Consider the following 26,050-nt stretch of genomic DNA (forward strand, 5'->3'; position numbering starts at 1 on the left):
TTGTCTGTCAGGACCTTAGCCCCAAACCTTCCACCCCTTACTTCCCTCCTCTCCTTATTCATCATTGTTTGGACCAAGGGCCAGCTCTCCAGATCATCCCAGAGCATCCAGTTCTCAAAGTGTCCAAGTGGGTTCTGAGAAAGGGAAAGAGGGTTTATTTCTTCAGCTCTTATACCACTAGGTGGCACTTGTCTCCCCAAAAAGCACTTGGTGAGGCCTTTCCCAGTGAAACACTTGGCCTGTGATCATTTGAGCATTCCCCAGAAGCGGCAGCAATTTTTTGCAGGCACGATTCTGATTTGGGAAGGAAACACAAGGAAGCAGTGTGCAGGGACTCGGTCTCTCCTCTCCTGCTCATGCGCCTACAGAGTAAATCTCCAATGCCTCCCCTTTGGAGGATGGTTTCTGCTTGGCATAATCGAATGACTCCATTCTTCCCCCAGAACGAAGGATCTACTTGCCCCAAATGCCTTTCCAAAGGTTCCTTTTTTTTTTTCCTGACAAAATTGCTTCCTGCTTTGAAATGACAATTTCTCATTCAACATCATGCTTTTGAGATTCATCCACATGTTGTGGGCAATCAGTAGATTGTTTCTATTTGCTGAGCACTAGTCCAACTTATGAATAAATCACTATTCATTCATGGAGTTTGGGGTTGTTTCCAGTGTTCGTATTTGAAAAATGAAGCAGTTGTGAACACTTCTTTGTACAAGTCTTCTTGGGGACATTTATTTCTCATTCTCTTGAGTAAATTGCTAGGAGTGGCATGTCTGAGTTCAGTGCCAGATGTGTTATAAGAAATTGACAAATTGCTTTCCAAAAAGGTTGCATCTTTTTTTACATCAGCAAAGTAATAGTCATTCTACTTCCTTGCCAGTATTTGGTATTATGAGTGTTCAAATTTTAGCCATTCCTGGAGAGATGATGTGATATCTCACTGTAGTTTTATTTTGCATGAATGATACTGCGCATCCTTTTCTGTGCTTATTGGCAATTTATCTTTCAGTGTAAAGTGTCTGTTCAAGTCTATCGGCCTTTATTTTAATTGAGTGGTTTGTATTTCTACTATTGATTTGCAGCAGTCGACTATGACCTGGATATAATTCTTTTGTCAGATATGTTTTGTGAATATTTTCTTCCAATCTAGAACTTGCTTATTCATTTCCCTAACAGGGTATTTTGGTGAACATAATTTAAAAAATTTTTAATACAATTAGTATTGTAAAAAATTTTGGACTCTTACAAAGTTGCAAAATTATCTCCTTATTTTCTTCTAGATATTTTATAGTTTCAATTTTTCTAGTTAGATCTATGATCCATGTTGAGTTAATTTCTATGTGTGATGTGAGGTGAAACACGGGATTCTTTTTTTTTTTTTATTTGCTTTATTGAGATACCATCATTCACATGCCATAAAATTCAACCATTTATTTTTTTTAGGATGTACTTATTTATTCATGAGAGATACAGAGCGGGAGGCAAAGACATAGGCAGAAGGAGAAGCAGGCTCCCTGCAGGGAGCCCAATGTGGGACTCGATCCCAGAACTCCAGGATCATGCCCAGAGCTGAAGGCAGATGCTCAACTGCTGAGCCACCAGACATCCCCAACTCAACCATTTAAAGTGTACAATCCAATGGTTTTTGGTACTGTCATGGTTAATTTTATTGTTGGGGGAGCTAAGAGATACCCAGACAGCTGGTAAAACATTATTTTGGGGTGTGTCTGTGAGGGTGTTTCTGGAAGATGTTAGCATTAAATCAGTAGACTAAGAAGGTGGCTCTCACCAATACTGGTGGACATCATCCAAACCATTGAAAAGAACATAATGGCAGAGGAAGTGAGAATTTGCTCTCTTTGTTTAGGCCAGGACATCCCTTTTCTTCTCCTGCCCTTGCCCATCAACTCCCCTGGCCTTTGGGCTCAGACTGGGACTTACACCACCAGTGTTCCTGGTTCTCCAGCCTGTAGAAGGCAGATCGGGAGCCAATTCCTATAATAAATCTCCACTTTTATAGAAATCTGTATATATATCCTGTCGGTTCTAGTTCTTTGAAGAACACAAATACAAGCGTTTGGGTAGTGTTGTGCAACTATTATTACCACAATTGATTTCATCCTTTTCATCACTCCAAACCCAAACCCCATATTTTTAGCAGTCACTGACCATTTCCCCTTTTCCCTAGGCCTAGGCAACAGCGGATCTACTTTCTGTCCCCAGAGATTTGCCTGTTCTGAACATTGCATATAAATGGAATCATGCAATACAGGGTCTTTTGTGACTGAGTTCTTTCACTGAGAAAATGCTTCTGAAATTAAATCCAGGGGCACCTGGATGACTCAGTTGGTTAAGCCTCTGCCTTTGACTCAGGTCGTGATTCCAGGGAACTGGGATTGAGCCCTGTGATGGGCTCCCTGCTCAGCAGGGAGTCCACTTCTCCCTCTCCCTCTGCCCCCCCCCCCACTCCTGTGCTCTCCCTCTCTCTCTCTCAAATAAATAAATGAAATCTTAAAAAAAATTGATACATGATGCGACAATATGGATTTAGATAGGATGAATAATATTGCACTGTATACATATACTACATTTTGTTTATTCATTCATCAGTTAATCGACATTTGGGTTGCTCTACTTTTGGCTACTATGAATAAGGCTGCTAGAAACATTCCTGTACATATTTCTGTGTGGGGATACATTTTCATTTCTCTTGGATATATACCAAAAAGTAAAATTGCTAAGTCATACGATGCTTCTATGTTTAACCTTTGAGGAGCTGTCAAACTGCTTTTCCAAAGCTGTTAGATCATTTTTTTAATGTTATAATCCCACCAGTGACATATGAGGGTTGCAGTTTCTCAACAGAGAGATTAACTGTCTTTTTTTTAATTGTAGTCAGCCTAATGTGTGAAGGAGTATCTCATGGTGGTTTTAATTTGCATTTCTCTGATGGCTAATGATGTTGAACATCTTTTTTTGTGCTTCTGAGCCATTTGTGTATCTTTTTTTTGCAGAAATATTTGTTCAGATCCTTTGCACATCTTTCAGTTGTCTTTTTGTTATTGAACTGAAAGATATCGTTATTCACTCTAGATACAAGTTCCAAGGTTCACGTTTTACCATATGGCTTTCTATGTGTTCCAGAACAATTGGGAAGACTTTTCTTTCTCCATTGAATTACTTTAATACTTTTGTCAAAAGGTACCAGTTGATGGTTTGTGTGTGGATCTATAGCTTGAAAAGTCTGGTTCAAACATTGATCTGCTTCTCTGTCTTTATGCCACTTTGGTTTCAAGTGTTCCTTTTTCCCTGTGATGTCTCCTTTGACTCATGGGTTGTTTGGAGATGTCTTGCTTGATTTGGCATTTTCCAGGTAAAAGACTGTTACTGATTTGTAATTTAATTCCATTGAGAAAGGTGAGGATAACCATCTCCATGAGCTAACCCACTGAAATTCAGTGATTGTTCTCCACTGTCAGTCTATATGGTCAGTCTTCATCCCTTATCCCACAATGCCTCCTCAATGCCTGACATATATGCTGCAGGTGCATAATGTATGTTTGCAGAGTGAACTAATGAATTAATAAGTTATAGGATGGCTGAGCTAGCATCGGGCGGGGCTCCCTCTAAAAAAGACAAAGCATCGGCACTGCACGCTGATGCAGAGCATGGACTCCAGGTCCTTCTGGCTGTGTGACCTTGGTCGGGTTACTTAATCAATCTGTGTCTCAGTTTCTTTGCTAGGTGAAAAGCTGCCTACGTCATCGGGTAGTTGAGCGGATTGCATGTGCTAAGACAGGGAGCTATTGCCTGGCACATAATTAACACAATAAACAGGGATCCCTGGGTGGCGCAGCGGTTTGGCGCCTGCCTTTGGCCCAGGGCGCGATCCTGGAGACCCGGGATCGAATCCCACGTCGGGCTCCCGGTGCATGGAGCCTGCTTCTCCCTCTGCCTGTGTCTCTGCCTCTCTCTCTCTCTCTCTGTGACTGTCATAAATAAATAAAAATAAAAAAAATATTAAAAAAAAATTAACACAATAAACATTAGCTGTTGTTCCTTCCAGGAGAGCCTGGTCGGTTCCATCTTAGGCAGCATCAGGCGAGGAGATGGGCTGCCCCCCGGGTGCCAGTCTCTAGGACTGGGCTATGTCGGAGATCAGGAATCACTTAACCCGGATTTTCACATACGGTGCCTTAACGTAGCCACAGAAACAGAAACCAGAAACCGAGAGCCTTCAAGTGGAATCCTGAAAACTAAAAGCTGCCCCGCCAATGTCGACCGATGTCTGAGGATATGGCTGCTAAAATACGCTCGTCTCAAACCACAGGTATTGGCCATCATGCCGTCAAGTAGCAAAGCAGCCAGCAGAAGCACACCGAGGTCGGCGGTCACGGCCGAAATGCTGCGCTCGGACCACGCAGTGCTCCTCGCGCCCGCGAAATACAAGCAACGGGTGTGCAGGGACCGGGGGCTGCGCGCGTCGGCTCGAGGCGCGTACACGTCTGGGCGGCCTCGGCTTCCGGGGTCTGCGCGCACAGGCGAGGCACAGGCGAGGCACAGGCCCCCCGGCCCCCGCCCCGGCCCCCGCCCCCGCCCCCGCCCCGGAGCGCGCAGGCCGGCCCGCGCCGCCGCCGTCAGACCAGTCGGGCGGCTTCGCCCCAGCCCGCCCCTCCCCGCCCTCCCGGAAACCCGGGCCCTCCCGCGAGCGCCCGAGCAGGCCGCGCCGGCCCGCGCAGCCGCCGCCCGCAGCCCTCGCTCCCGCCCGCGCTCGGGCGCCGCGCCATGGGGCCGCCGGGCCGGCGGGAGGCCGGAGCAGGCGCGCGGCGGGCGGTGGGGAGGGGCCCGCGGGGAGGCCGGGCCGGGGCGCCCGCGCAGCCCTCGACGGTGGCCGTGCGCCGGGACGCGCCGAGCGCGGGAGCACCTGCGGGGGCTGCGGGGCCCTGCGCCGAGGGGCCGCGGGACGGTGGGGAGCGAGCGGCGCCCTCGGAATCCAACCTCATCTGGTGACAGGGACGGCGCACGGTGCGACGGTGCCCCCTGGGCTGGGCTGGCGGCTCTGCTCCGGGGCTCCTCCAGCTGGGCCCGCTGGGTCTGCGCCCCGGTGTCAGCGCCGGGTGACCCCAGGGCCTCGCTGCTAATGACCGTGGCCCTGTGCCGCCGCGGCCCCTGCCCTCCCTGCCCTCGTGGATGTTGGCCCATCTCCATGTGCCTGGCCAGAAGACATCGGAGATTCCTGGGAAGGTAAACAGTGTCTGCTCAACTAACAAACTCACATTCCCTCTAGGGTTCCTTGCTGGTCCTAGAATGGAGTCTAGCTTGTCCTTTCTTGGGACGCTGGAGCCAGGAATGTGCGTTCCTTTGCTGGGTTTTTTCCATGCCGCAGGATAGAGTTTGCTTCTCTGGTCAGTGCACTCACCCAGACCCCTGTGTCTGTGGCCTGCATGCTAGGTCAGGAGGCCAGTATCAAAGGGAGGGCCTGAGTAGTTTGGGACTCCACCTGCCCTGGAACCTCATTAGCCCAGCCCTTTCCCCAGCCCAGAGCTGATTGAATGTAATTAGCAACTAATTGAATGTCTGTGAGCCCCTCTGCGTAAGAAATACACCAAGGCCAAGGTTTGATAGCAGATAGTGCTGAATGATTCATTCTTTACTTTCAGACATGGTGTTTTCTCTGTGTGGGGCCTATGACGAAGAGCCATTCATTCATTCATTCATTCATTCATTCATTCATTCAACAGATATTTACTGAGTGCTGACTGCTAACCAGGCATGTAGGCATTGGCAGCCGCTCTTGTTTACATACATGTTGTATGAGAGAGAAAATAAACAAGTAAGTGGGTGAATCACGTTATTTCAGAGAGCATATTTTAAAACAAAAGAAACTGGCTGGTCGCGGGCATGGTGGTGAGACAAGAGAAATTGGCCCTTAGCTAGATAAGGTACAAGCTTTCCTTTTTTTTTTTTTTTTAAGACTATTTATTTATTCATGAGAGACAGAGAGAGAGAGAGAGAGAGAGAGAGGCAGAGACACAGGCAGAGGGAGAAGCAGACCCCATGCAGGGAGCCCGATGTGGGACTCCATCCCGGGTCTCCAGGATTATGCCCTGGGCCGAAGGCAGGCGCTAAACCACTGAGCCACCCAGGCTGCCAAGGTACAAGCTTTCTAAATGAAGTGGGAAGGTGGTACAATTTTCAGGCCCTAAAACTCTGGGGCTCAGGTTAGGATGTCCTCTGTTTCCATGAGCAGAGACTTCTGAGCTGCCTCTGAGGGGTCAGGGAGCAATGGATAAGTGGTGAGTAGCTCCTCTCTGGAGTCCTCAGAATACACTTGTGGGGGAGCTTACATCAAGGCGGAACTCTAAGCTTCCCCAGAAGACAGGCTTCGTGGGTTCACTCGCTCATTTGTTCATTCAACAAATGCTTACCGAGGGCCCATATATTCCAGGCACTATTCCTGGTGTTAAGGATACATCAGCGAACAATATAGTCTTTCCCCTCACGGCGTTTATTTTCTGGTGGGAGAAATGGACAATAAACAACAATAACAGCAATTTTAAGGTCATATCTGATAAGTGCTATTAAGAGAAGGAAAGTAGCTTAAGGGGTTAGAAGATGATAGGGCAGTTGTGTTCAGTAGAGTGGTCAGGACAGGCTGTGCTGGGGAGATGAAATTTTAGTGGAAACCTGAATGTAGATAAGATATAGTCATGTGACTATCTGAGGGAAGAACATTCCAGGCAGCAGAAATAGCAAGTGCAAAGGCCCTGAGGCATAAATAAGGTGAGCATGCTGGGCATGCTGAATGGGCTGGAGGAATAGGAAAGAGGCCAGTGTGACTCTGGGAGGCGAGCAGACATTTCAGAGGCTCTCCTCAAGTGTGGCCACAGCCTGATGACCAGAGGCATTAAAGAAAGCAGATGATGCTCCCAGGTGCTGAGGCAGGAAGATTCATATTCTCTGCAAACCCAGGGTCAAGCCTCATGGTTTACAGTGAGCAGGGGAATAGGTGATCACTAGAGATGGAGATTATGTGTCTTAGCACGAGGGGCGTCACTTGCTTTTCTTACACCCAGTATCCATCAGGAAAACCATCATGGGGCCACACAAAGAGAACTAAAGTGGTAAAACAGATCCCAAGCTTTTAAAAATTAGTAAATCTCTGGAAACTGGATATGAGAAAAACTTGCCTTCTTGGAAGATTCCAATCACCTTTCAGTCTTTAATTAGGTGACTTATTTAGGCTTAAAAGGAAAACAAGACATTTATCATTGACATTTATTGAACACATACTTTATGCCAGGCTCTCCTTTGAGCACCTTATGTGCAAACACAAATCCTCACAGCAAGTCTGTGAGGTAGGTACTGTCCCATTTCACAGATGAAAAAAACTGAGAGACCCAGAGAGTAGGACAGACAGTTGCCTGCTTTTACACAGCTAGTAAGTGAAGAGTCAGGATTTACCAACAAGGATTTACCATCAAGGGGCACAATTTTAGAGTCAGGCACTGAGAGACAGAGAGGGGATGGGGGAGGTTTTGGCTGAAGGGATGTTTGTCCACAAAGGAGAGAGAAATCCAGTAGAAAGAGATCCTAGGGCCTAACAGCAGGGGATGGTTAGAGGAGACCGTAGTGGTTAGAAGCACATTCCACCTCTTTTTGTTCTTTTTAAGATAATATTGCACGGGTTAAAAATTCTTTAGAAAGTATTTTTAAAGGTACTACCTGTGTGTGTAGTACCCTAGGGATTTTATCAGCCCTTAGGGATGCACAGTGGAAAATCTCCCTCTCCCTCCTGTGCTCTGACCCTCAATTCTCCTCTTCGGAGGCAATTTCTCAAGACTATTTCAAAAGAGATGTGTTCTGTTTGCAAAGGAGCATCCAAGTATCTATAACTTCTCTCTTTTTTTTTTTTTTTTTTTTACATAAATGGTAGTAATACTCAGTTCCGTATTATCATCATCATTATTATTTTACTTAAGATACTTATTCTGATTCAGCACATAAAGAAATAGTTCACCCTTTTTAAATATACATGCAATGTCCCATTGAGTGGGTGCAGCCTGTTTTTCTAGCCGGTCCTCTATGGGCTTTGAGGTGGTTTTCCCCAGTTTTGTGTGTGTCTGCTGTGACAGCAAGCACACGTGTACCTATGGGTCCGTGCACTTCTGTGACTATATCGGCAGGGGAAATGAATAAACGTGGGATTACCGACTAAAGAGCAACGAGTATTTTAGATGTCGATGCTGTCAGCCCTGCATTCCAGGGGCACAGTATGACACACTTCGGACACAGCTTGCTTCCCCACTGCTCCACCAACTCCGTGTGTTACCAACCTGTTCCTGCCAATGTGACAGATGAAAACAACTGGCACCACGTTGTCGTTTTAATAAGTCTTTATAGGGAGTGCTGTTATGTCTCACACCTGTTTTTAGCTATTGGTCTTTCTCTTTCTGTGGACCGTTCACATCCGTGGCTGGCGGTTTCAATTGGATTTTTGCCTTTTTGTTGTTGTGATTGAATTATCAGGGGTCTTGTTGTGAAGAAGAAGACTTCATCCCTCAAATCTAGTCCCACCGACTGCCCCCTCGCACCCCCCCTCCCTTCTTGTGAGCAGCAGCCACTCTTGAGATATTTGTGGTAGGTTTATTCTGGGATCTGGATGTATTCTAGAGAAATAGATGATGTTGATTTATATAGGCATGTATTTCAAACTTACATAAATTGTATTGTGCTACAAATCATGTGCTTTTTACTTTTTCAGCCCGAAGCTATTTTGTTAAAAAGATGGATCTGAGTGCTGTGTGAGCACTTGGTTGGTCGCTCCCAACCGCTGCCTGGCGCTCCCTAGCTGGGATTATGGGATTCTCATAATAGCTGATTCTTTCTGGCTAGTGGCTTGGTCTATAAAGATGGTTTGGAGAAATTATGGGAGTAGCCTCGGAGGCTGAGGAGGATTTAAGAGATGAAAGTGGTGAAAGGAACAGATGACCCAGAGTATAGCATGAGGACACAGCAGTGTGCCAAAGTACCAAGGACACTGAGGGAGTCCCCTAGACTTCAGGATTGTGCTTCGGGATGTGGAAGTGTGGTCCTGGGAGATACTGGGGGGTCTCACATGCCAGTGTTGCACCTTCCCAGATGGCAACATGGGTAAGGCAGGGGCTGAAAGACAGCAGGAAGTATTTTCAAGGGCAAGAGTGATCTCCTGGAAAACTGGAACCTTCTGCCCATGATTCTGAGAGGCGGGAGGTCCCTGCAGTTCTCCTGGTGAGAGAGGTTTTGGGTGAGAGTAGGGCAGTGGCATGTGCTGGGGAGGGAAAAGCAGCAGGATGGGGCACTGGGGTCAGGAAGGGTCTGGGCTGGTGTCAGGGCTATTAACTTGGAAAGCTGGGTGGATGTGACACCACAGACAAGACCCAGGAGGGCAGGCTGGGCACGGGGATGGGGAGGCGTGTTTGTGGGCATGTGGGCATACTGTGGGGCATGCTACTGAATCTAACTCCTGCTCATTGGGCTAGAGGATTCTTGCTGGCAGTTAGGACTCCCGGCTTTCAGCAAGAAGGTGGGAGGGAGATGAACCTGTGAGGTGAGTGAGGTCACCCCAGGAGAGAGTAGGGCCAGAGAGGCCCAGGCAGACCAGAGCCTGGGGCAGGTCTGCAAGTAGAAGTGGATGGACAGGCTGAACCAGCCAAGGAGGCTGGGTACACTCTGCAACTCTCCCTTTGTTGGCTGCATGACTTCAGAGAGGCTTCTTCTCCGCATGGGAGCCTGGGCAGGTGTGGGGTGGAGGGCCCTGCCTTCCTGGTGTCTCCCAGTGCAGCTTCAGAGGAGGCCTAGACACACAGAGACAGACAAGAGGGAGAGGACCTCGGGTGGTGCAGGTGTGTGGGCTCTCTTCCCAGGGATGAGCTCTGAGCTTCCCTGGTGCTGTTGCCACTGGAAGCTGCCATGCCAGGCCACCCCTCTGTCTCTGCGGGCCACAGTGGAGAGAGCATGGATCAGGTCCTCCTGGCACAGAGAAGGGACCAAGAAGCCCAAGGCTCTGTGGCTTTGAGCTGGGTTAAGTCCCAGCACCTCCAGGGAAGTCTGGGGCCTTTTAGGTGGACCCAGGAAATGCCTTGCCCTAAGTGTCATCTTCCTCCTTCACTAGGACCTTCACACCTGTTCAGTGCTTTATGGAACACCACAGCCTTGCATGCCTGCTAATCGTAAGCCTGAATATCCATTCAGCAGTTGACAACTCATCAAGGCTAATTAGCATTATCATACGTAACTCCCAGTTCTTTCTTCAAAGTAAATGCTCGGAAAGGTGAAAGTACACAGTGTCTACTCATTTACATATCTTGCCATGATTTTTGACGGGAGAGTTTTCCATCCATACTATTTCATTTCATATTTTTCCTTGACTACACACAATTTGAAACTAAAATAGCTATTATTTACTTCCACATGGCCCTAAGAAACAACATCTATGACAGCCCAGGTTCATTGTATCAGCTATATTTTTAAAATGCATATTCAAATAAATACTCAACTACTAAAATTGTTCATTATGTGTACTGCATCCCTACTTAGGCAAACACAGCCTTAGGTTCATGGAATCCTGGAGGAAGTAATCTTTACCATGTAGGAGCCAGGGGAAACTTTTCCTCTGCCCTCTTAGATTCAGTCACTGGGACAGACAAATTAAACTGGCAAAAGATTACCAGTCAAGAGAGGTTTTTTGGCATGCACCTGAGACCCAACCAGAGAAGCAGCTGGCTTGTTAGAAGCAGCTGGTTAAAAGTGTATACACCTATACACTTGGGGGGGGGCAGGCAGGGAGACAAAAGGTCTCTATGGGAAGAACAGATCGGTTTCTTTAGGAAAGACAAATGGGTTTTTAGAACAGGTGAGAGATGAGAAGGTTTGTGAGCACATTTGTCTCTAGGGTATGGGTGATCTTTCAGTGTCCTTCAGGGCCATAATCTTTCCTGGAGAAGGGAATTGGGAGAATTTTTATTTCATCTTCTGGGGGTAGCTCCACCCTGAAGCAGGAATTTATGGGACCTGTATTTTCCAGAATTTGCTGCATTTAGTCAGTTAAAGGAAGCTCTGAGAAGACTTCTTTTTGCCGCTGTCAAATCTCAAATGTCTTCACCTTAAAATAATCTTCATAGCAACTCCGGAATTCTAAACAGGTCCCTGTCAAAGACGTCAGAGAGGTCACCCCGGCAGCCACTTGAAGGGTGGTGACAGTGAGGGGTCAAAAACAGTGCACACTATTGCAGACTGTCCTCGTGGCATACTAGCTCCCTGCCTCCACCCAAAAGGAGGGACGAGGTTGGTCAAGAACATCCCAGTCTTTGAAGTGCATGGAAATCGTCACTTGTTGTTTAATTCAGCATATTTAATTTCCTAATGCCTTTATTGCTTTTGCTGCTGATAAATATAATACATACTTGTTTTTAAAATTTAGCTACATACCAAAAAGTGCATCAGGAACTTTAAATCGTGTATAGCGTTGCCATATGCATTCAGCCACTATCAACCAATGCTTTGGTATTTTGTTGCCTAAATACACAAACATGTTTTTAAAAATTAAGATCATAATGTATAATTGGTTTTCTTAATAATATGCCATGAGCATCTTTCCACTGCATTAAATACTCTCTAAAACTGAGATAGTTAAAGGTGGCTGAGGCTCACCATATGGCTCTGGGCTCTACCATAATCTATTATCCAATTCCCAATTGTGGGTGTTGAGGTTGTGAGCTCTTTTGCCACTAGAAGAACTGCATACTCTTGTACTTTAGCAGATGCTTGTGAGCATCTGTTGGGTGCCAAGGGTGGGCTGGAGACAGAGGCAAATAGCTAGGAACCTACCCACGCTTGCCTAAGGAGGAGGGCAGACCCATGACAAGAGGCTGTAGGGAAGGTGCCAATCTACAAAGACACAGAGTTGGGAGGGAGTGGAGAAGGGGAGCCTTGGGAGACAGAGGCTGGGTCCAGACTAGTCCCAAGGAAGAGGAGAGCCAGGGATCTGTGGCCTGGGCATCTGGGCCTGCAGTGTAGAAACACCTTCCCAAAGTTACTGTGCCTCCCATGGAACTGGGCAACCAAGCCCAAGAGGTAGAAGCTTGTCATTCACTGTCATAATAATCACTTCCTGCCTTTTTCCAGGAATCCAGGGGCAGCACTGGTGCCCACATAGGTATCGAGAGGTCGGTGGTGGTGGTATTACCACTAGACTAGGCTCCCTGCCTCTGAGAGACTTCTCCCTCCTGTTCTAGGGGAAGGAAGCCCTTACCACCCCCAGTGCTCCCTCCTCAGCTCCTGGCTCAGACCCCCAGGGTGCCCATAGTCACATAGACCAGTGCAGGTATCCCCATCTAACCTGAGAGGAATGTTTAGGGAGGCAAGCGTCCTCCTGTCTGTCCTCCCTGGGGCCCCGGGGTTGTGGAGGCTGGAGAGCTCAGAGGGAATAGGGCCTTTTCTGGAAGACAAAACGTGTAGCTGCCTAAACAACAGAAAGTGTTATTCAGCCACACAGGAACCCACTGAGGGACTTTTGGCTTCAGCTCTCACCCTGCCCAGTGGCTGGTGTCCCTGCAAGGACAGCTCAGGAGTTTCTATAAGCTTCGAATGGGGAGAGGTAGTTCAGGCTACACTGTCAGTAGTGCTGCTACTTGCAGAGATCTGCTCCTTCATTCACATCAGCAGTAGGCAAGGGGCAACGGGGTAGAGCAAAAAGTGGATTCACTTGGGTTTGGCAGTCCTGGGTTCAAATCCAGCCAGAGTAACTGCTCAGACCCTCAGTCTCCTCATCTGTGCTGCAGCTTGTAAAGGGCCGGGTAAATGTCAGTACAGGGGCGGGGGGCAGCGCGTGGTGAAGGGCAGTTATAAGTCAGGTGCCAGTTCCCTTCCCTGCTGCCCGTCTCCTCTCATGCCTCCACCTCTCAGGAGGGCAGACTGCAGTGCTGGAATCCCCAGAGGGGATTCCTCCCCTAGAAGGTGGGCCCTATTCCCTTCTCTGTGCTTAGCTCGTAAGCTATACCTCCGTACCTTTGCTGAGCTGCTTCCTCCGCAGGCAAACAGGAAGTCACTTACCTCCAGGCAGGCAGGAAGGGGCTGCCAGGCAAGGCTGCATGCCCAGGGGTTGTGGTCAGGTCAGGGGGCTGGGTGTCCTCTGGGCCCCAGGGCAGGGATGGTGGGCTGGGTGGGGAATCCCTGGGCGTGGCAAGGGGAGGTAGGTCAAAGCTTGTGCTGGCGAAGGCTCTGGGGCAGAAGCCAGTTCCCTCCTCCTGTCCCCATCCAAGCCACATGGCCACTGAGTTGGTGCCCTCCTTGCCTGTGTCCAGGGATCCTCCCTCCAGAGTTTTAGTCCTGGAAACCTTGAGAAGGGGCTGAAAGCTCTGGGAGATGGAAGAGAGCTGGTGGCTGGTACAGTCAGGGAATCTGTTCTTGGAGATTGCTGTGAGTAGAAACACCCCCACACCACCAAACACACATCCCATATGCACGCATACAAGCCCCCCGTACACCCCACTGGTTGGGAGGAAAGGGAGGGACAGATTCTATTGCCTGTGGCATCCTCCTGATGCGATCAAGGAGGAGACGAGTAGCTTTCATTCATTCACTCAAGTGGCCGTGGGCATGCATGAGCCAGGCGTCCACAGCCTTCGTGCTCCACAGGTGAATGGGCTGGTCCTTCCCTTGAGGAGGTGGTAGTGTGGGGAGCATGTGGACTCATAAGTCCACAGAGGAGGCGGACCACTGGCACCCTGCCTGACCAGCAGCTTTGTAGCCACCGGAGCTGCTTGCACCAGGATCATTGCAGTGGTGTAGAGGCTGGACTGTGGGGGGCAGAGCCGGAATCGGGGTCTGGGACATCGACCCCAGGTCCTCACCTCCTAATCAGTCCTCACCTTGTGACCGCCTGGCTTCAGCCCCCATCGTGCCCCTGGTGCCCCCAACCTCTGCTTGTCCATAAGCTCCGTGCAGCCACATTTTTTTTTAAAGATTTTATTTATTTATTCAGGAGAGACTCACAGAGGGAGAGAGAGGCAGAGACACAGGCAGAGGGAGAAGCAGGCTCCACGCAGGGAGCCCGGCACGGGACTCGATCCTGGGTCTCCAGGATCACACCCTGGGCTGAAGGCGGCACTAAACCACTGGGCTACCAGGGCTGCCCGTGCAGCCACATTGGATGGCCACTTTGCTCCTTATCTTCCTAGACTTTCTAGTAGCATTTGACATAGCTGACCACTTCCTCCTTCTGTAGTTATCTCCTCTCTTGTCTTCTGTGATGTTTCTGTCCCCTCCCTGGCAGTCCCTTCTCACTCTCCTTTGCAGACTCGTCCCTAGTAGGCTCCATCAGTCCCTCAAGTAGCCCCTTCCTGCTGCTCACACACGCTCACTTCTGCAGCCCAGCCTTCCTATCCCCGCCAGGCATGGTTTCAGTTGCCTGCTTGAGTTTCACAGGTATCTCAAACCTGAAAAAAAAAGAACTCTGAAAAAGCAAACTCTGGATCTTCTCCCCAATCCTGCCATTTTTGCAAATGCCATTTGTACCCATCTGGTTGCTGTAGTCAGGAATCTGGGGCTTGCCCCTGACTAGTCTTTCCTCTTCACACCTTGCTTCTGCTTGAGTAGCTGGTCCATCCACTCAGCCCAGTGTGTATCCCAAGCCCCCCTGCTCCTCTGCTCTGCCCTCTCTGAGCCCCTCCATGCCACCAGCCTGCCTCTCCTGGGCCCCCGGGGCTCCCAGCTGGTCCCTGCTCCTCAGTGAGCCCTTGACTGTCTGTTATCCATACGGCAGTAGTTGATCTTAAAAACCAATATGGCAGTGCTCCTGACCTGTCATTTCCCTGCTTAGCCTGCACGCTGGCTGGCTGCTGAGGCCCCCCTGGCATCTGGTCCTGCCACTCCCACCTCATCTCCTCCCACTATCCCCTGAGCCAGCTGCCCAGCCACACTGGCTTGCTTTCTGTCCCCTTAACCCATGGAGAACTTTCCAGTCTCAGGCAAGGAATTAGACATGCTGGCTCCCCTTCACCAAGGTGTAACGGTCCCCACGAGCATTGCAGGTCTCCTGCCGCTGGCCCTCCTGGCTCCCCACCCCTACCTTCCCCAGTAACCACAGTTTACAATCAGATGTAGATTACCTAGGCCACTTGTCTATTTTCTGCCTCTGTCGCTAGATTGGAAGCTCCCTGGGGACAGATGTCCTGTGTCCTGTTCCTGAGGGGTCAGCAGCTTTTCTCATAGGAAGCACAGGAGGAGTAGGTGCTGGCCGGCTGGGGCCATGTTCCAGAGAGGCCTCAAGGGAGGGTTTGCATTCAGGCTGAGGTGACTTTGGGTTTCTGGCATGTACAGCTGGGCACAGTTCTGTAAGATCCCAAATACAGCAGGACGGGCAATGGAGGGTGGGGGTGATGAACCCGGTTAGCATTACATTGAGTCTGAGGCACTCAGGAGATAAACCTGCCCCTAGCATTTGCTAGCCCCAGAACATGAACGGTGGAGGGGCCCATCTGATGTGTTCAAATATGTAAAAATTAGAACTGCAACTGACAAAGTGTTCTTTGAAGTGTGTCTATCCTCCTACCTCCCATCTTAATAGTGTGACCTGTTGAGATTTGAATTGAGATTCTCGGCTTCCCCTGAATGTGGCTACCACAGCAGAGCCCACTTCTGGCCTCCAACCCCTGCTGTGGCCAGCCTCCCCTCCCTCTTCTCCACCCTGTACCATGTGTGCCTGCAGGGGGCAACCTGCCCGCAGGTGCAAACCTCGTCCCTCCTCTCCCTGTCTTCCCCAACGCCCCTGCAGTCTAGGGCTGCACAGAGCAGTGATGCAGGGCCTCTTGGTAGGATGATGCCACATGGGCCCAGGAAGCCGAGAATTCCAGGCTCCTGGGTGCTCTAAGTATGGTGGAGAAAGGCCTGGTGGGCCTGACCTTCTGGGGGAGAGACACAGCGGAGGAGGGGTAGAGCTGGAAATAGGCCTCTAAACTAGGGGCCAGGGCAGCCTGGGTCAGAAGGTATTCTGATTCTGGGGCTCACAAGTGGCAAAGTCTTCTGGGCCCTTGGAATTGTGCAGACCAGAGCTTGGGGCAGGGATGGGGCTTTGGAGCCTCAGCATGAAGCTGGGGGTGCCTGAGGCCGAAGACGTAGATTGTACAGAAGGAGAAGAGAATGGTACGCGAGCAAGGCTCCCCACCAGCCTCTGTCACACTCGTGGGCAGCTGTGACCTGCATCCTGCAGGAATTCAGTAGTGGGGAATGGATGACTGTTGGTTCTCGTGGTCAGACACTCTGAGTTCTAACCTCCGCTGTGTGACTTCCCAGGTGTGCGACCCTAGGCAGTGGTGTCACCTCTCCGAGCCTGCCTTCAGCCTGCAGTGGACATAGCAGTACTTCATAATGGAGCTGAGAGGAGTGCAGTACGGTGCTCCTGGGGGACACTTTGTAGCTGCAAGACAAGTGTGTCAGGCACCGCTATTACCTGTATGAAAAGAAGCCTTTCACAGTTTGCAATATCATTTGTGAGAAACGGAAAAAGAAAAGCTGCCAGGCTAGGGCCCTCCTCTGTCCCCTGGGTGCCTGGCGACGAGGGACCGCCAGCTGGGGCAGAGATGAGAACCTGGTGACAGAACCACAGGGAGGAAGGGGGTGGGGCCTGTCCACAGCCCGGGCACAGCACCTTCCCCTTTCTGTCCCTGGGCCCTAGCCTGGGGAGGAGGGCGTCGCCACGTCTCTCTGGGCCGCCTGGAGGGTAGGGGGCTGCGGGGCAGCAGGGGCCTGAGGAAGGGGGCCAGAGGCAGTGGACCTGGGAATGGAGGCGCTTGGCTTGTGGGCAGGAAGTGTGAGGTGGCGAGGTGCTCAGGAGCCCGGAGGAGGCCGCGGGGTGGGAGGGGTGAGCGTGTCGTGGTGGTGAGGGGAGCGGAAGTCGGAAGCACCGGCAGCCACATTCTCCATTCACTGGTGGACGGACCTGCATGGGGAAGGCCCGCTTATCCTTTCCTGGGTCCTTGGGAGGTGAGCAAGGTGGGCCTGCTGGGGGTGGCGGCCTGGCGGGAGCTGAGGGGAGCAAGGGATGTGGAGAGTCCCATGCGGGCCCCTGTGGTAGCCGCAGGGGCAGGTGGGCAGGAGGAGGGCTCTGTAGGCCCGCTGCGGGCCCACCTTCCATGAGCCTGGCAGGCCTGCAGCCCTCACGTTCGTCTTCCTTCTCTCTGTCCCCCTCCTCCCTCAACCCACCCCACCCAATCTGGCCTTGCCTCTGATCCCTGCTCTGACCCCTAGGTACCTTGGCCTCTCCAGAGCCGCTGGGGGTCTCCAATTAGGAAGGGCGGAGGGGCTCCTTCCTGAACCTCTTACGGGCCTCCTCAGGTCCCTGGTGACCACTGTGGCTGGGTACCCAGTGGGGGCTTTTGTGACCAGAAGCTCCGGGTGAGCCTTTGAGAGCGAGGCTAGAGAGAAGGAAGCCAGACAGGCCTGGGCTTTGGGGCGGAGGCAGCTTTGGGTGTAGTTGCTGCGGGAGCTCAGACGCAGAATTGGCCATTAGGGGGCTCCCAGCTCTACCTCGCCCTTCAGGCCCCACCCCAAGAGGCTGGATTAGTGCCAGGGACCCCACTAGCTGGTTTGCCAGGGCAGCCGTGGTTTAGGCCCGTTGACCTGATACGCAGTGGCCATCATTTTACTCGCCAAAGCCTCCCTGTTCAGGACACTGTGAGGCCTTCTGCTCGTAGCTGTCATCCTCATGGTAAATGGAGTCTCACGGAGGGAAGGTCCTTCTAAGGGCCTAAGATCCTATGGTTGGCTTCACTCCTCTGCTAAAAAGGCAGGGGAGGGTGAGCTGTCATCAGCAGATAATAAATACTCCTCAGGCCTGTTGGACTTTAGCCAGGTTGGAAGGAATGTGCCTCAGATGGGCCTGTATCCCCAGCCTCCTGAGGCTTTAAAACATCCCAGAGCTGCTGCTTTCTGCAGGTAATGAACCACCCAGCACAGGCCTTAGAACCTGGGCTGCTGGGCTCTTTGGGGAAGGAGGGGAGACCCAGGAGGGGTGAGGGTGGTCCAGCCTGGCCCTGAGCCCTCCTAGGGGTCTTTGTCATTCCCAGGGGGCAGCTGCTCTGGAGATACATTGGTGGTCTGCCCCCATTCTCTCTGTACCCCAACCTCTCTGCCCCTCATCTTCTCTGCTCCCACTCTCCCTTCCCCCACCCTCTCTTCCCCCATTGTCTCTGTACCCCATTGTCTCTGTACCCTCATTCTCTTCCCTCTCTGCCTGAGCCCCAGCTGACCCCACCACGGGATCCTCCGCACTGCTGGTATCTCTCTGTCTCTATCTCTGTCTCTCTCTTTGTGCACACTTGCATGAAGGCTTCTTCCGTGTAGGCAGGATGTGGGGCTGCCCCTAGGCATGTCTCTCACGGTGCTCTTGCCCAGGTTTAGGCAGGAGCATCTGTCTTGCAACTACAGATAAGGAACTCTTCCTCTATTCCTCTACCCTCTGGGATGACATCCCTAACCTGGCTCCTACCAAGGGGTGTGTAGGGACAGGCCACTTCCTAAATTCCTGGATGGGCCAGGAGCCCATCCTTTGCTTTTTCCATAGGAAGGAAAATTTTCTAGGGATAAGGAAGGAATGTCTGCTGAATCTGGAAGCTTCAAGGGAGTGAGGCACAGAGCCATAAAACTCGGGGATGTGGCTCAGAGCTTAGGGAGCCCACTGGGAGGGTTGTTTGTGGGCTTATTTGTTTGGGCCTCTCTAAATAACCAGCAAAGCAGCAAAGTTAAACTGAGCAGGACATGCTATTTCTGAGCACCTGCAGGGGGCCAGGCCAGCAGCAGCTCTCAGACCCATCCTGCTTTATCACAAATCTATAGCATAGCTTTACTCCATCTTATTTCCTTTATTTTATAGATAAGGAACCAGGTGAAGTTTTTGACCAGAGTCACATAGCTCATCAGTTGTAGTTGGAGCTTGAGTCTAGTCTGTGAGCCTCTAGACATAGGGGGGCTACAGACATGCAAGGCTGCCACCTCCTCGCCCAGGGCAGGCCCTCCCACAGTGTCCTGTGGCCTCCCTGCACCTCAAAGTAAAGCCGTGTGCCCCAGCAAGGGCGAGGGGCGGGCGGTGAAAAGCAAATGCACTCTCAAGAAGTACAGTCCAAGAGCCAACTGGTCTCCTTGCCCTCCCGCGCCGCCCCCCCCACCCCCTACCCCCCCACCCCCGAGATCAAGACAAAGTTGCATTGAATCCCAGGGTGAGGGGCGGTAGGGGGGGAGGGACTTAGGCCCCTTAATCCCCTAGTGATGAGTTTGTGTGTCCTATATATTCCCATCAGCCAGGCCCAGCCTAGCCCCTGCACTGTCCTCCACTCCAGTAGAGAGGGGGCGCCTCCCCCCTACCTCCTCCCTCTCCTCCAGCCTCAGCTCCTTCCCATTCCTTCCTGTCTTCTGGAGCTCAAAACATTTTGTTGGATTCCATAGAGCCATTCTGCTTCTCCAGGAGCTTATACTTCAACTTCCCAAGCCATCCAAGGGCCGCTTTATTTTGGAGGTTAACAAAACTCACCATGTAAGGCATGCAGCAGAACTTTCTTCCTCGTTTGTTCTGGTTAGAACACCTGAGATAAGCGGTTTCTTTTTTCTTTTTTTTTTTTAAAGATTTTATTTATTTATTCATGAGAGAAACACACAGAGAGGCAGAGACATAGGCAGAGGGAGAAGCAGGCTCCCTGCAGGGAACCCGATGTGGGACTAGATCCTGGGACTCCAGGATCACGCCCTGGGCCCAAGGCAGACAGACGCTCAACTACTGAGCCACCCAGGGGTCTCAGATAAGTGGTTTCAAAAGAGATTTCACTCAACACCAGGGCTGAAAAAAAAAGTAAATCAAGACAATTCTAGATATGGAGACCTGAGTTCTGGTCCCCAGGTCCTGGCCCACCTCTGACTAAGAAGGAAGGTTGCCTCCAGGAAACAGGCCCCTACTCCACCCTTGACCCTGCCCTCACCCAGGCAGGGCTGCCTTGATGACCAAAGGCAGTGAGCTTACCCCTCAGGCCATTCTACCCCTTCATTCAGGGAGGAGTGATTTAAAAAAGGAGAGAGAGAGGAGAAGGGGGAGAGAAAGAGAGGAAGAAAGGGAGCAGAGGAGGAGAGACACGTAAACTCTCAGTCACAGTAGCCCTTGCAGAGGCGGAGAGCACAAATCACGTGATTGAATGAGTCTTCCTCATGTCTCCTCCTCTCTACCAGCTGCTGCCTGGGAGCCGGGACCCATGTGAACATTTTGGCTGCTGGCCTGGCAGGACCCTACCTCTGGGAGAGCTCTGCCCCAAGGGTCCTGGGCTTCCTGGGAGGAAGGAAGATGTGATTGGTTCATAGGCAGACTGTCCTTGGGAGGTAGTTGCAAGGTCAAAATGATGCTAAATCTCCTCCAAGCCCCATCTCCCCAGTCCTTTGGTAAGGTTGTCAAGGAGGGGTTTTCAGGATCCTTCCCTTCCATGCACTCATCCATCCATCATCCATCCACCCATCCCTCCATCCTTCTCTTTTATCCATACCTTCTATCCATCATCCATCCATCCGTCCATCCATTTTCCTTCCCCTCCCTCCCTTCATTCCATCCATCCATCCACCCATCCATCTCATTTCCACAAACATTTTTGGAGTACCACTTCTGAGTCAAGCAGACACTGAACTGGACAGTGGGAAAACAGATGAATTCAAGAGACTCTCTGCTTCACAAGTAATTCATGCTTCATTCAATTCATGAAGGCCCAAGGGAATTGATTTATGGGTGGGGAGAGAGGGTGATACATAAGAGAGCCACAGACCTGCATGCAGACTCCAGCTCCACCACATACTACTAGCTGAGCTACCTGGGTACATTTTTTACACTCTCTGAGCTTTAGATTCTATTAGGAAGGAGATGATAGCACTTGTCTCATTTGTGGGGTGGCTGTCAAGACAGATGAGCTCATGGCTGTGAAGCACCTAGCTGGATAACAGGTGCTTTGCGGGGGCTTGGTACATTTTTTTTCACCTCCTCTGTGGGGTTGGGTTGCCAGATAAAATACAGGATGCCCAGTTACATTTTAATTTCAGTTAAACAGTAAATTTTTAGTATAAGTATGTCCCAAATATTGGGCATCCACTATGTTTATTTGCCAAAGGTGGCAACTCTACTGTGAAGCCATGTGCTGCCCATTTGGAACTGCCAGCCTAGAACCAGGAACACCTGCCACCAAGCTCTGTAACCCCAGGGGTCCCATGGGTGGTCCTGAATTCTTGAGTCAAAAGTAACCTTTAGCTTTCTAATCTATCTATTTTCTTGGTGCTTCCATTCTGGGAAGGGCAGACAGGAGCCATGTGAGTGAAACACCAACAGTCACACCTCAGGATAAATGCTCTGAAACAGAGTGAGGGGTGGGGTGGAGTCAGGTCGATTTTAATCCATTCAGAGTCATGGACTAGCCAAACTGTATGCCTCTTCTGTCACCAAATGCCGTCTGCTTCTTCCTTCTATTCCTCGGTCCCTACCCCACCTCCCTCAGGTCCCAGAAATCTGCTCTCTCCTCTTTGGTCTCTGGAAAGCTGCTACAGCTTCTGTCCGCCCCCTCCCCTGCCCCCCCAGCCCGGAACCTGTTGATCTGGATTTGTTCTGGGAGGGCAAATCCAGTGATCATTTATGCCTAGCAGAGTCACGAGCATTTACCCATTTGGCTCCTTAATTCATATACATATTTATTTAAAAGTACATATTTGCAAAGAGAAACACGTGGGACTCCTGTCTCACAGCAATTGCAGAACTCCTTTCCACAAGGCCGCTGCCAACATTTCCCATTCCAGTTACTGGCGTTTGAACTTTTCCCACCAAGTGAGTTCACTGATGAGAGTAGGGGAGTTGATGTCATCCAGACAAAATGCTCTCATTCCCACAGGGACATGCTCCTGAGGCTGGCACATGTTCATGTACAACATGTGGACCGTGTAGAGGAATGAAGACCAGGGCAGGGGTGTTGGGAGGGGAGCCAGCTAAGCACAAATAGCCCAGGTCTTGGCAGGAAGGGAGGGTAAAGAAAGGTCGGCCTTGGGATCCATAAGCGAACTGTAAAGAAGGTGCTTCCCTCCACCTCTGTCCTCTGTCTCCTAAATGGAACTGCCTTCTCTGTGTTCTTTGTACCCTGTGGGCTTGCTTGCTTGCTTGCTTGAGAAGGCTGCAGTGGGGAGATCTCACCTCCTCTCTCACATTTGATCATTCTCCAGACAGGCCTGGGGAGGTAGATTGGATCTGGTGGGGTAGCCCAAATATAGACAGTGGGTTGTGAGACTCACTCGTCCTTCTCCCTTGGAAGTACCCAGAGAGGACTGAGAGTAGAAAACAGACCACACTGCTTGGGGGGAGGAAGGTTCTGGTATTGCCTGTTGGACCAGTGCAGGACTTAAGGAGCAAAGCATAGGAGTCCTCAGCCTATAACTGGGAAGAGGGGCGTGAGGTGGAGACAAAGAAATGAGAAGGACCAATGGCTGAGCAAGGAGACCCAGACGACAAGAGCCAAGGGTAAGACTGGTGCACATTGCTTTGATTCAGAGCATCGAATACAAGCTTAAAAATAAGGACTAGCCTCGCCTTCAAGGAAGGTATAGTCCACACAGTCACTGCTAGAACTTGGTAGCCCCGAAGGCTGGACACGAGCCTTTCCCAGGGAGACAGCCTCCAGATCTTGAGGCCCAAGCAATGACAGGTTCCTGCTCTGAGAGAGGAATGTAGGGGTTGGGACAGAGAGGGAAATATCCAGACAGGGGTTCTAAGGGACTTTTAGGAAGAGGCTCTCAGAAGGAGCAAGAAACTGAAATTCCTGGTGGTCCTGTGTCGTTTCTGTCAGATACTGTCCCAAAAGAGGGCATGGTGCCAAGCCATGTTTTCTAGGTGACTTTAAACGATAGGTTTGAACAGTAAGTCCCCACCTGAGCCTGGGGGGGGGGGGGGGGGGCGGGGTCCCATTTATCCAGTGTTTAATGGTGGGCCAATAGGTAGGCCCCAGGTGGTTACAAGTTGGGAGCAGGTGTGTGTCTCTTTATATCTTTGTTCCCCCAAATAGTTTAACACAGCACACAAGCACACACAAGATTTTAGGATGGAAACACATGAGTGCAGGATGTGGGCCAAAGGGAAACTCAGAAAAGTTCCAGTGCAGCCAGGGGTATGTTCAGTATCGGGCATCCACTCTAAAAGGGCTGTGCACTTAGCCCTGCACTTCCTGGGACTCTACCAAGCAGGAAATGGGTCCAGTTAGGAGTTGCAGAGTGTCTATGTGGTCAAAACAAGCCATTGTCCTGAAGAAGTAGGGCCGCCCAGAGAGTCTTGTAACTCGTCTCTATGCTGAGGATGGAGATGCATGCTTCTGGAAAAGATCCTTCAAGATTCTTCAGCTAGTGTGGCCGATGCACTGGGCAGGTCTGAGCAGATGTGGTGCAGCCACAAGTCTCCTGCTGCTCCCTCTCCTTCCCGTGTAGCTGGGTAGGCCGCAGGGGCTGTGGGTCCTCTCATTGGGGCCCCCAGTGAGTTTAGCTGAGCCAAGGATGAGGCCTCAAAGACAGGAGCCCTGGAAAGTAGAAATAAGGCAGCCTGTGCCTTCCTTTCCTGGGTGCCTGCTTCTCCCTCAGGGCTCCTCGCCTCCAGTCTGTGTCTGTTCGGCTCCCCCATACTTTGGTTTATGTGTGTTTTCAGCTTGCCACTGCTTTTATGCTGCTCTGAGGAATGTCCACCTTCTGTTCCTGCTACCAACCACTTCAGTTTCTCTGTTCTCCCTTCCAGATTCCCAAAAAAAAGATCAAGTGTGCCCCATTTGTCTTTCTCAGCTAAGCCACTCAGCCACCTTCTGCCAATAGATGGGTGTCTTTGGAGCAGGTGCCACCCTGGTGTGAGCAGTTGAGATTGTGGGATGGACAGCATTGATGGTATACCCCTCACCCCTGGCAGGGCTATGGAGGGCATGTGTTCCTTGACCGGTGCCAGGGATACAACAGGCACCCTGAAACCTGTCTGATACACAAGACGCATGTGTCCATGGACTGACAGCCCTTTGCTAACCTGCATTTGCTTTGGGCGTTTCCAGGGTAGGTGCAGACTCCCAGCTGCCACTTGGGCCAGCGCTCCCCACGCCCAATCCTCACAATGGGATTGTGAAGGCAAACACTTCTAGGGGCTTCGGAGCAGCTTGCACTCTGGATGATGGGGGACGACAGACTCTCTGAAAAACCCCAGCCCATGGAATTTCTCAACCTCTATTTGGGAGACAACCTACAGCCATGTCCAGAAGCACACCTGAAGGAAACGTGCAGCCTTCTCGACCCTCCCAAACCTGAACCTCTTCGAGAACAGACCTGGGCCTCGGAGCCTCCTGATTGCATGAGGCCAGATGCTCCTCCCAGTGGTGCCAGCATGGAGCCCCCGCACCTGGGGAGTGGCTCTTCCCAGGGTGGGGCCGGGCACAAAGCAGCACCCCCTGGGTCACCCAAGGATAGCCATCCCCTGGGGAGCCCAAGGCAGAGCCAGAGCACATCCACCCAGGTGATGTTCTGGGCAGGCATTCTGCAGGCCCAGATGTGTGTCCTGGACCTGGAGGAAGAGTTGGAGAAGACAGAGGGGCTCCGGGCTGAGCTGAGATGCTGCCTCCCTGCAGCCCCTGTGGAACTCCCCCCTCTCCCCTCCAGCCCTGTTGGCCCCCGCAGCTCAGGCCTCCATCCCAGCTCACCCTCGGTGGAGGCCCCAGGGGGAGACAGCAGTGACCCTGAAGGGGAGAACCAGAATGCTGTGTGGCCCAGGAAGGGAAGGACAGACTCCTCCCCAGAGTGGGGTGCTGAGGAGGAGAGTGTGTTCTTTGACAATCCCCTCTTTTTGGAGAGCCCTTGCTCGGACACGGGTGCTTCTGGAGCTCGCTTTTCCTGGGAGTTCTCAGACTCCTGCATGGATTTGAGATCTGAGCCCCAGGGTCCCCAGACCCTGGAGCCTCCCCCCTCAGGAGGAGGGGTGCTGTGGGAACTGGACAGTGAGCCAGATTTGGGGGATGGCACAGCTGATTCCAGTGGCCACACCACGCCTCCCTTCCCTGTGCCCACCTACAAACCTCACTCCTTCTCACAGACTGTGGTGGATGAGGCCACCAAGGGGACCCTGGAAGCACCAGGGTGCTGGACAGAGAGTGAGGTAAGCTGAGCCCTGGGGACCAAGCCAAGGCTGTGCATGGAAGGAAGGGCCTTTCTCTGTGGTCACCAGGCCCAGAACACCCTTTTTAGATGCTAGGGCCTTTTGGAATCCTAAAGTAATAGAGCAGAAAAGCAGGCCCAGTATGACCTTCAGAATTATAGGGCATTTTATAAATGCCGTGATGTCATCAGAACATGATGGCAATTAAGTCTTCAAATGTCTCCATCTCACCAGCTCCAGGGGGCTGAGTCTGGACACATTTAGAGAACAAACAGCTCCTCCAATTGCAGTATGTTCCAGACCATTCTTAGACACTACTCCTCCTACTTCCAAGACATTCCCAGCTATAACAGGATAGTGCTCAGCCTGCGAGATGACCTCTGCCCCAGGCTGGGAGATATCTGTTTTAAGAGTCTTGTCCTTTCTTTTCTTGAGATATTTCAGCATTTGGTTACTTTTAGTTCACAGTCTTTTATTCCCACCCCTCCGCCTCCTCCCCAGGGGCCATAGATCAGGCTTGCATAACAATGGCAGAGGTTCTTGATATCAACTAGGACAAGTTCTGGGGACAAGTGACACGTGAGACGGTGGGGAGCACTGTTTTCCCAAGGAGCCCTCTGTTTAAGAGATAAGTACACTCAAGATGGAGAGCTGGGCTGTAACTTTCTAATCTCTCTGGTCCCAAAGAACAGTGCAGAAGAGCCGTGAACCAGAGCAGCTCTCTCACCTGACCCCAAGATCAGAGGAGCTGCTAGGTATTCTTGGAGGCCCCCCTGCCCCCACCTGAAGGCTGGGAGGTCCAGCATGGGGCATTGTGGCTCTGTCCTGTGCGAGTACATTCTTGGG

General features: G+C 51.2%; 1 protein-coding gene and 1 long non-coding RNA gene across 4 annotated transcripts in view; one reads left to right on the forward strand and one right to left on the reverse strand.

The window, feature by feature from the left end:
• LOC118351136 (uncharacterized) overlaps window positions 1–5,129 on the reverse strand; it is a 53,637-nt gene extending 48,508 nt beyond the window's left edge. Inside the window, exon 1 of the long non-coding RNA XR_004805998.2 lies at window positions 4,996–5,129. This is a non-coding gene — a long non-coding RNA (uncharacterized LOC118351136). The remainder of the gene's footprint in view (window positions 1–4,995) is intronic.
• Window positions 5,093–26,050, forward strand: part of PSD4 (pleckstrin and Sec7 domain containing 4) — a 34,953-nt gene continuing 13,995 nt past the window's right edge. For 2 of the 3 annotated variants that reach the window (XM_025453905.3, XM_025453906.3), the window contains exons 1-2: window positions 5,093–5,241; window positions 24,114–25,204. In XM_025453905.3, the coding sequence (XP_025309690.3) occupies window positions 24,227–25,204 (978 nt within the window). In that variant the 5' untranslated portion in view covers window positions 5,093–5,241; window positions 24,114–24,226. Of the gene's footprint in view, window positions 5,242–16,868; window positions 17,020–24,113; window positions 25,205–26,050 lie in introns of those variants that run through there. The other variant, XM_025453904.3, reaches the window with a different exon arrangement.

This window comes from Canis lupus, chromosome 17 (assembly GCF_003254725.2).
Source record: "Canis lupus dingo isolate Sandy chromosome 17, ASM325472v2, whole genome shotgun sequence".
NCBI classification, from domain to species: domain Eukaryota; kingdom Metazoa; phylum Chordata; class Mammalia; order Carnivora; family Canidae; genus Canis; species Canis lupus.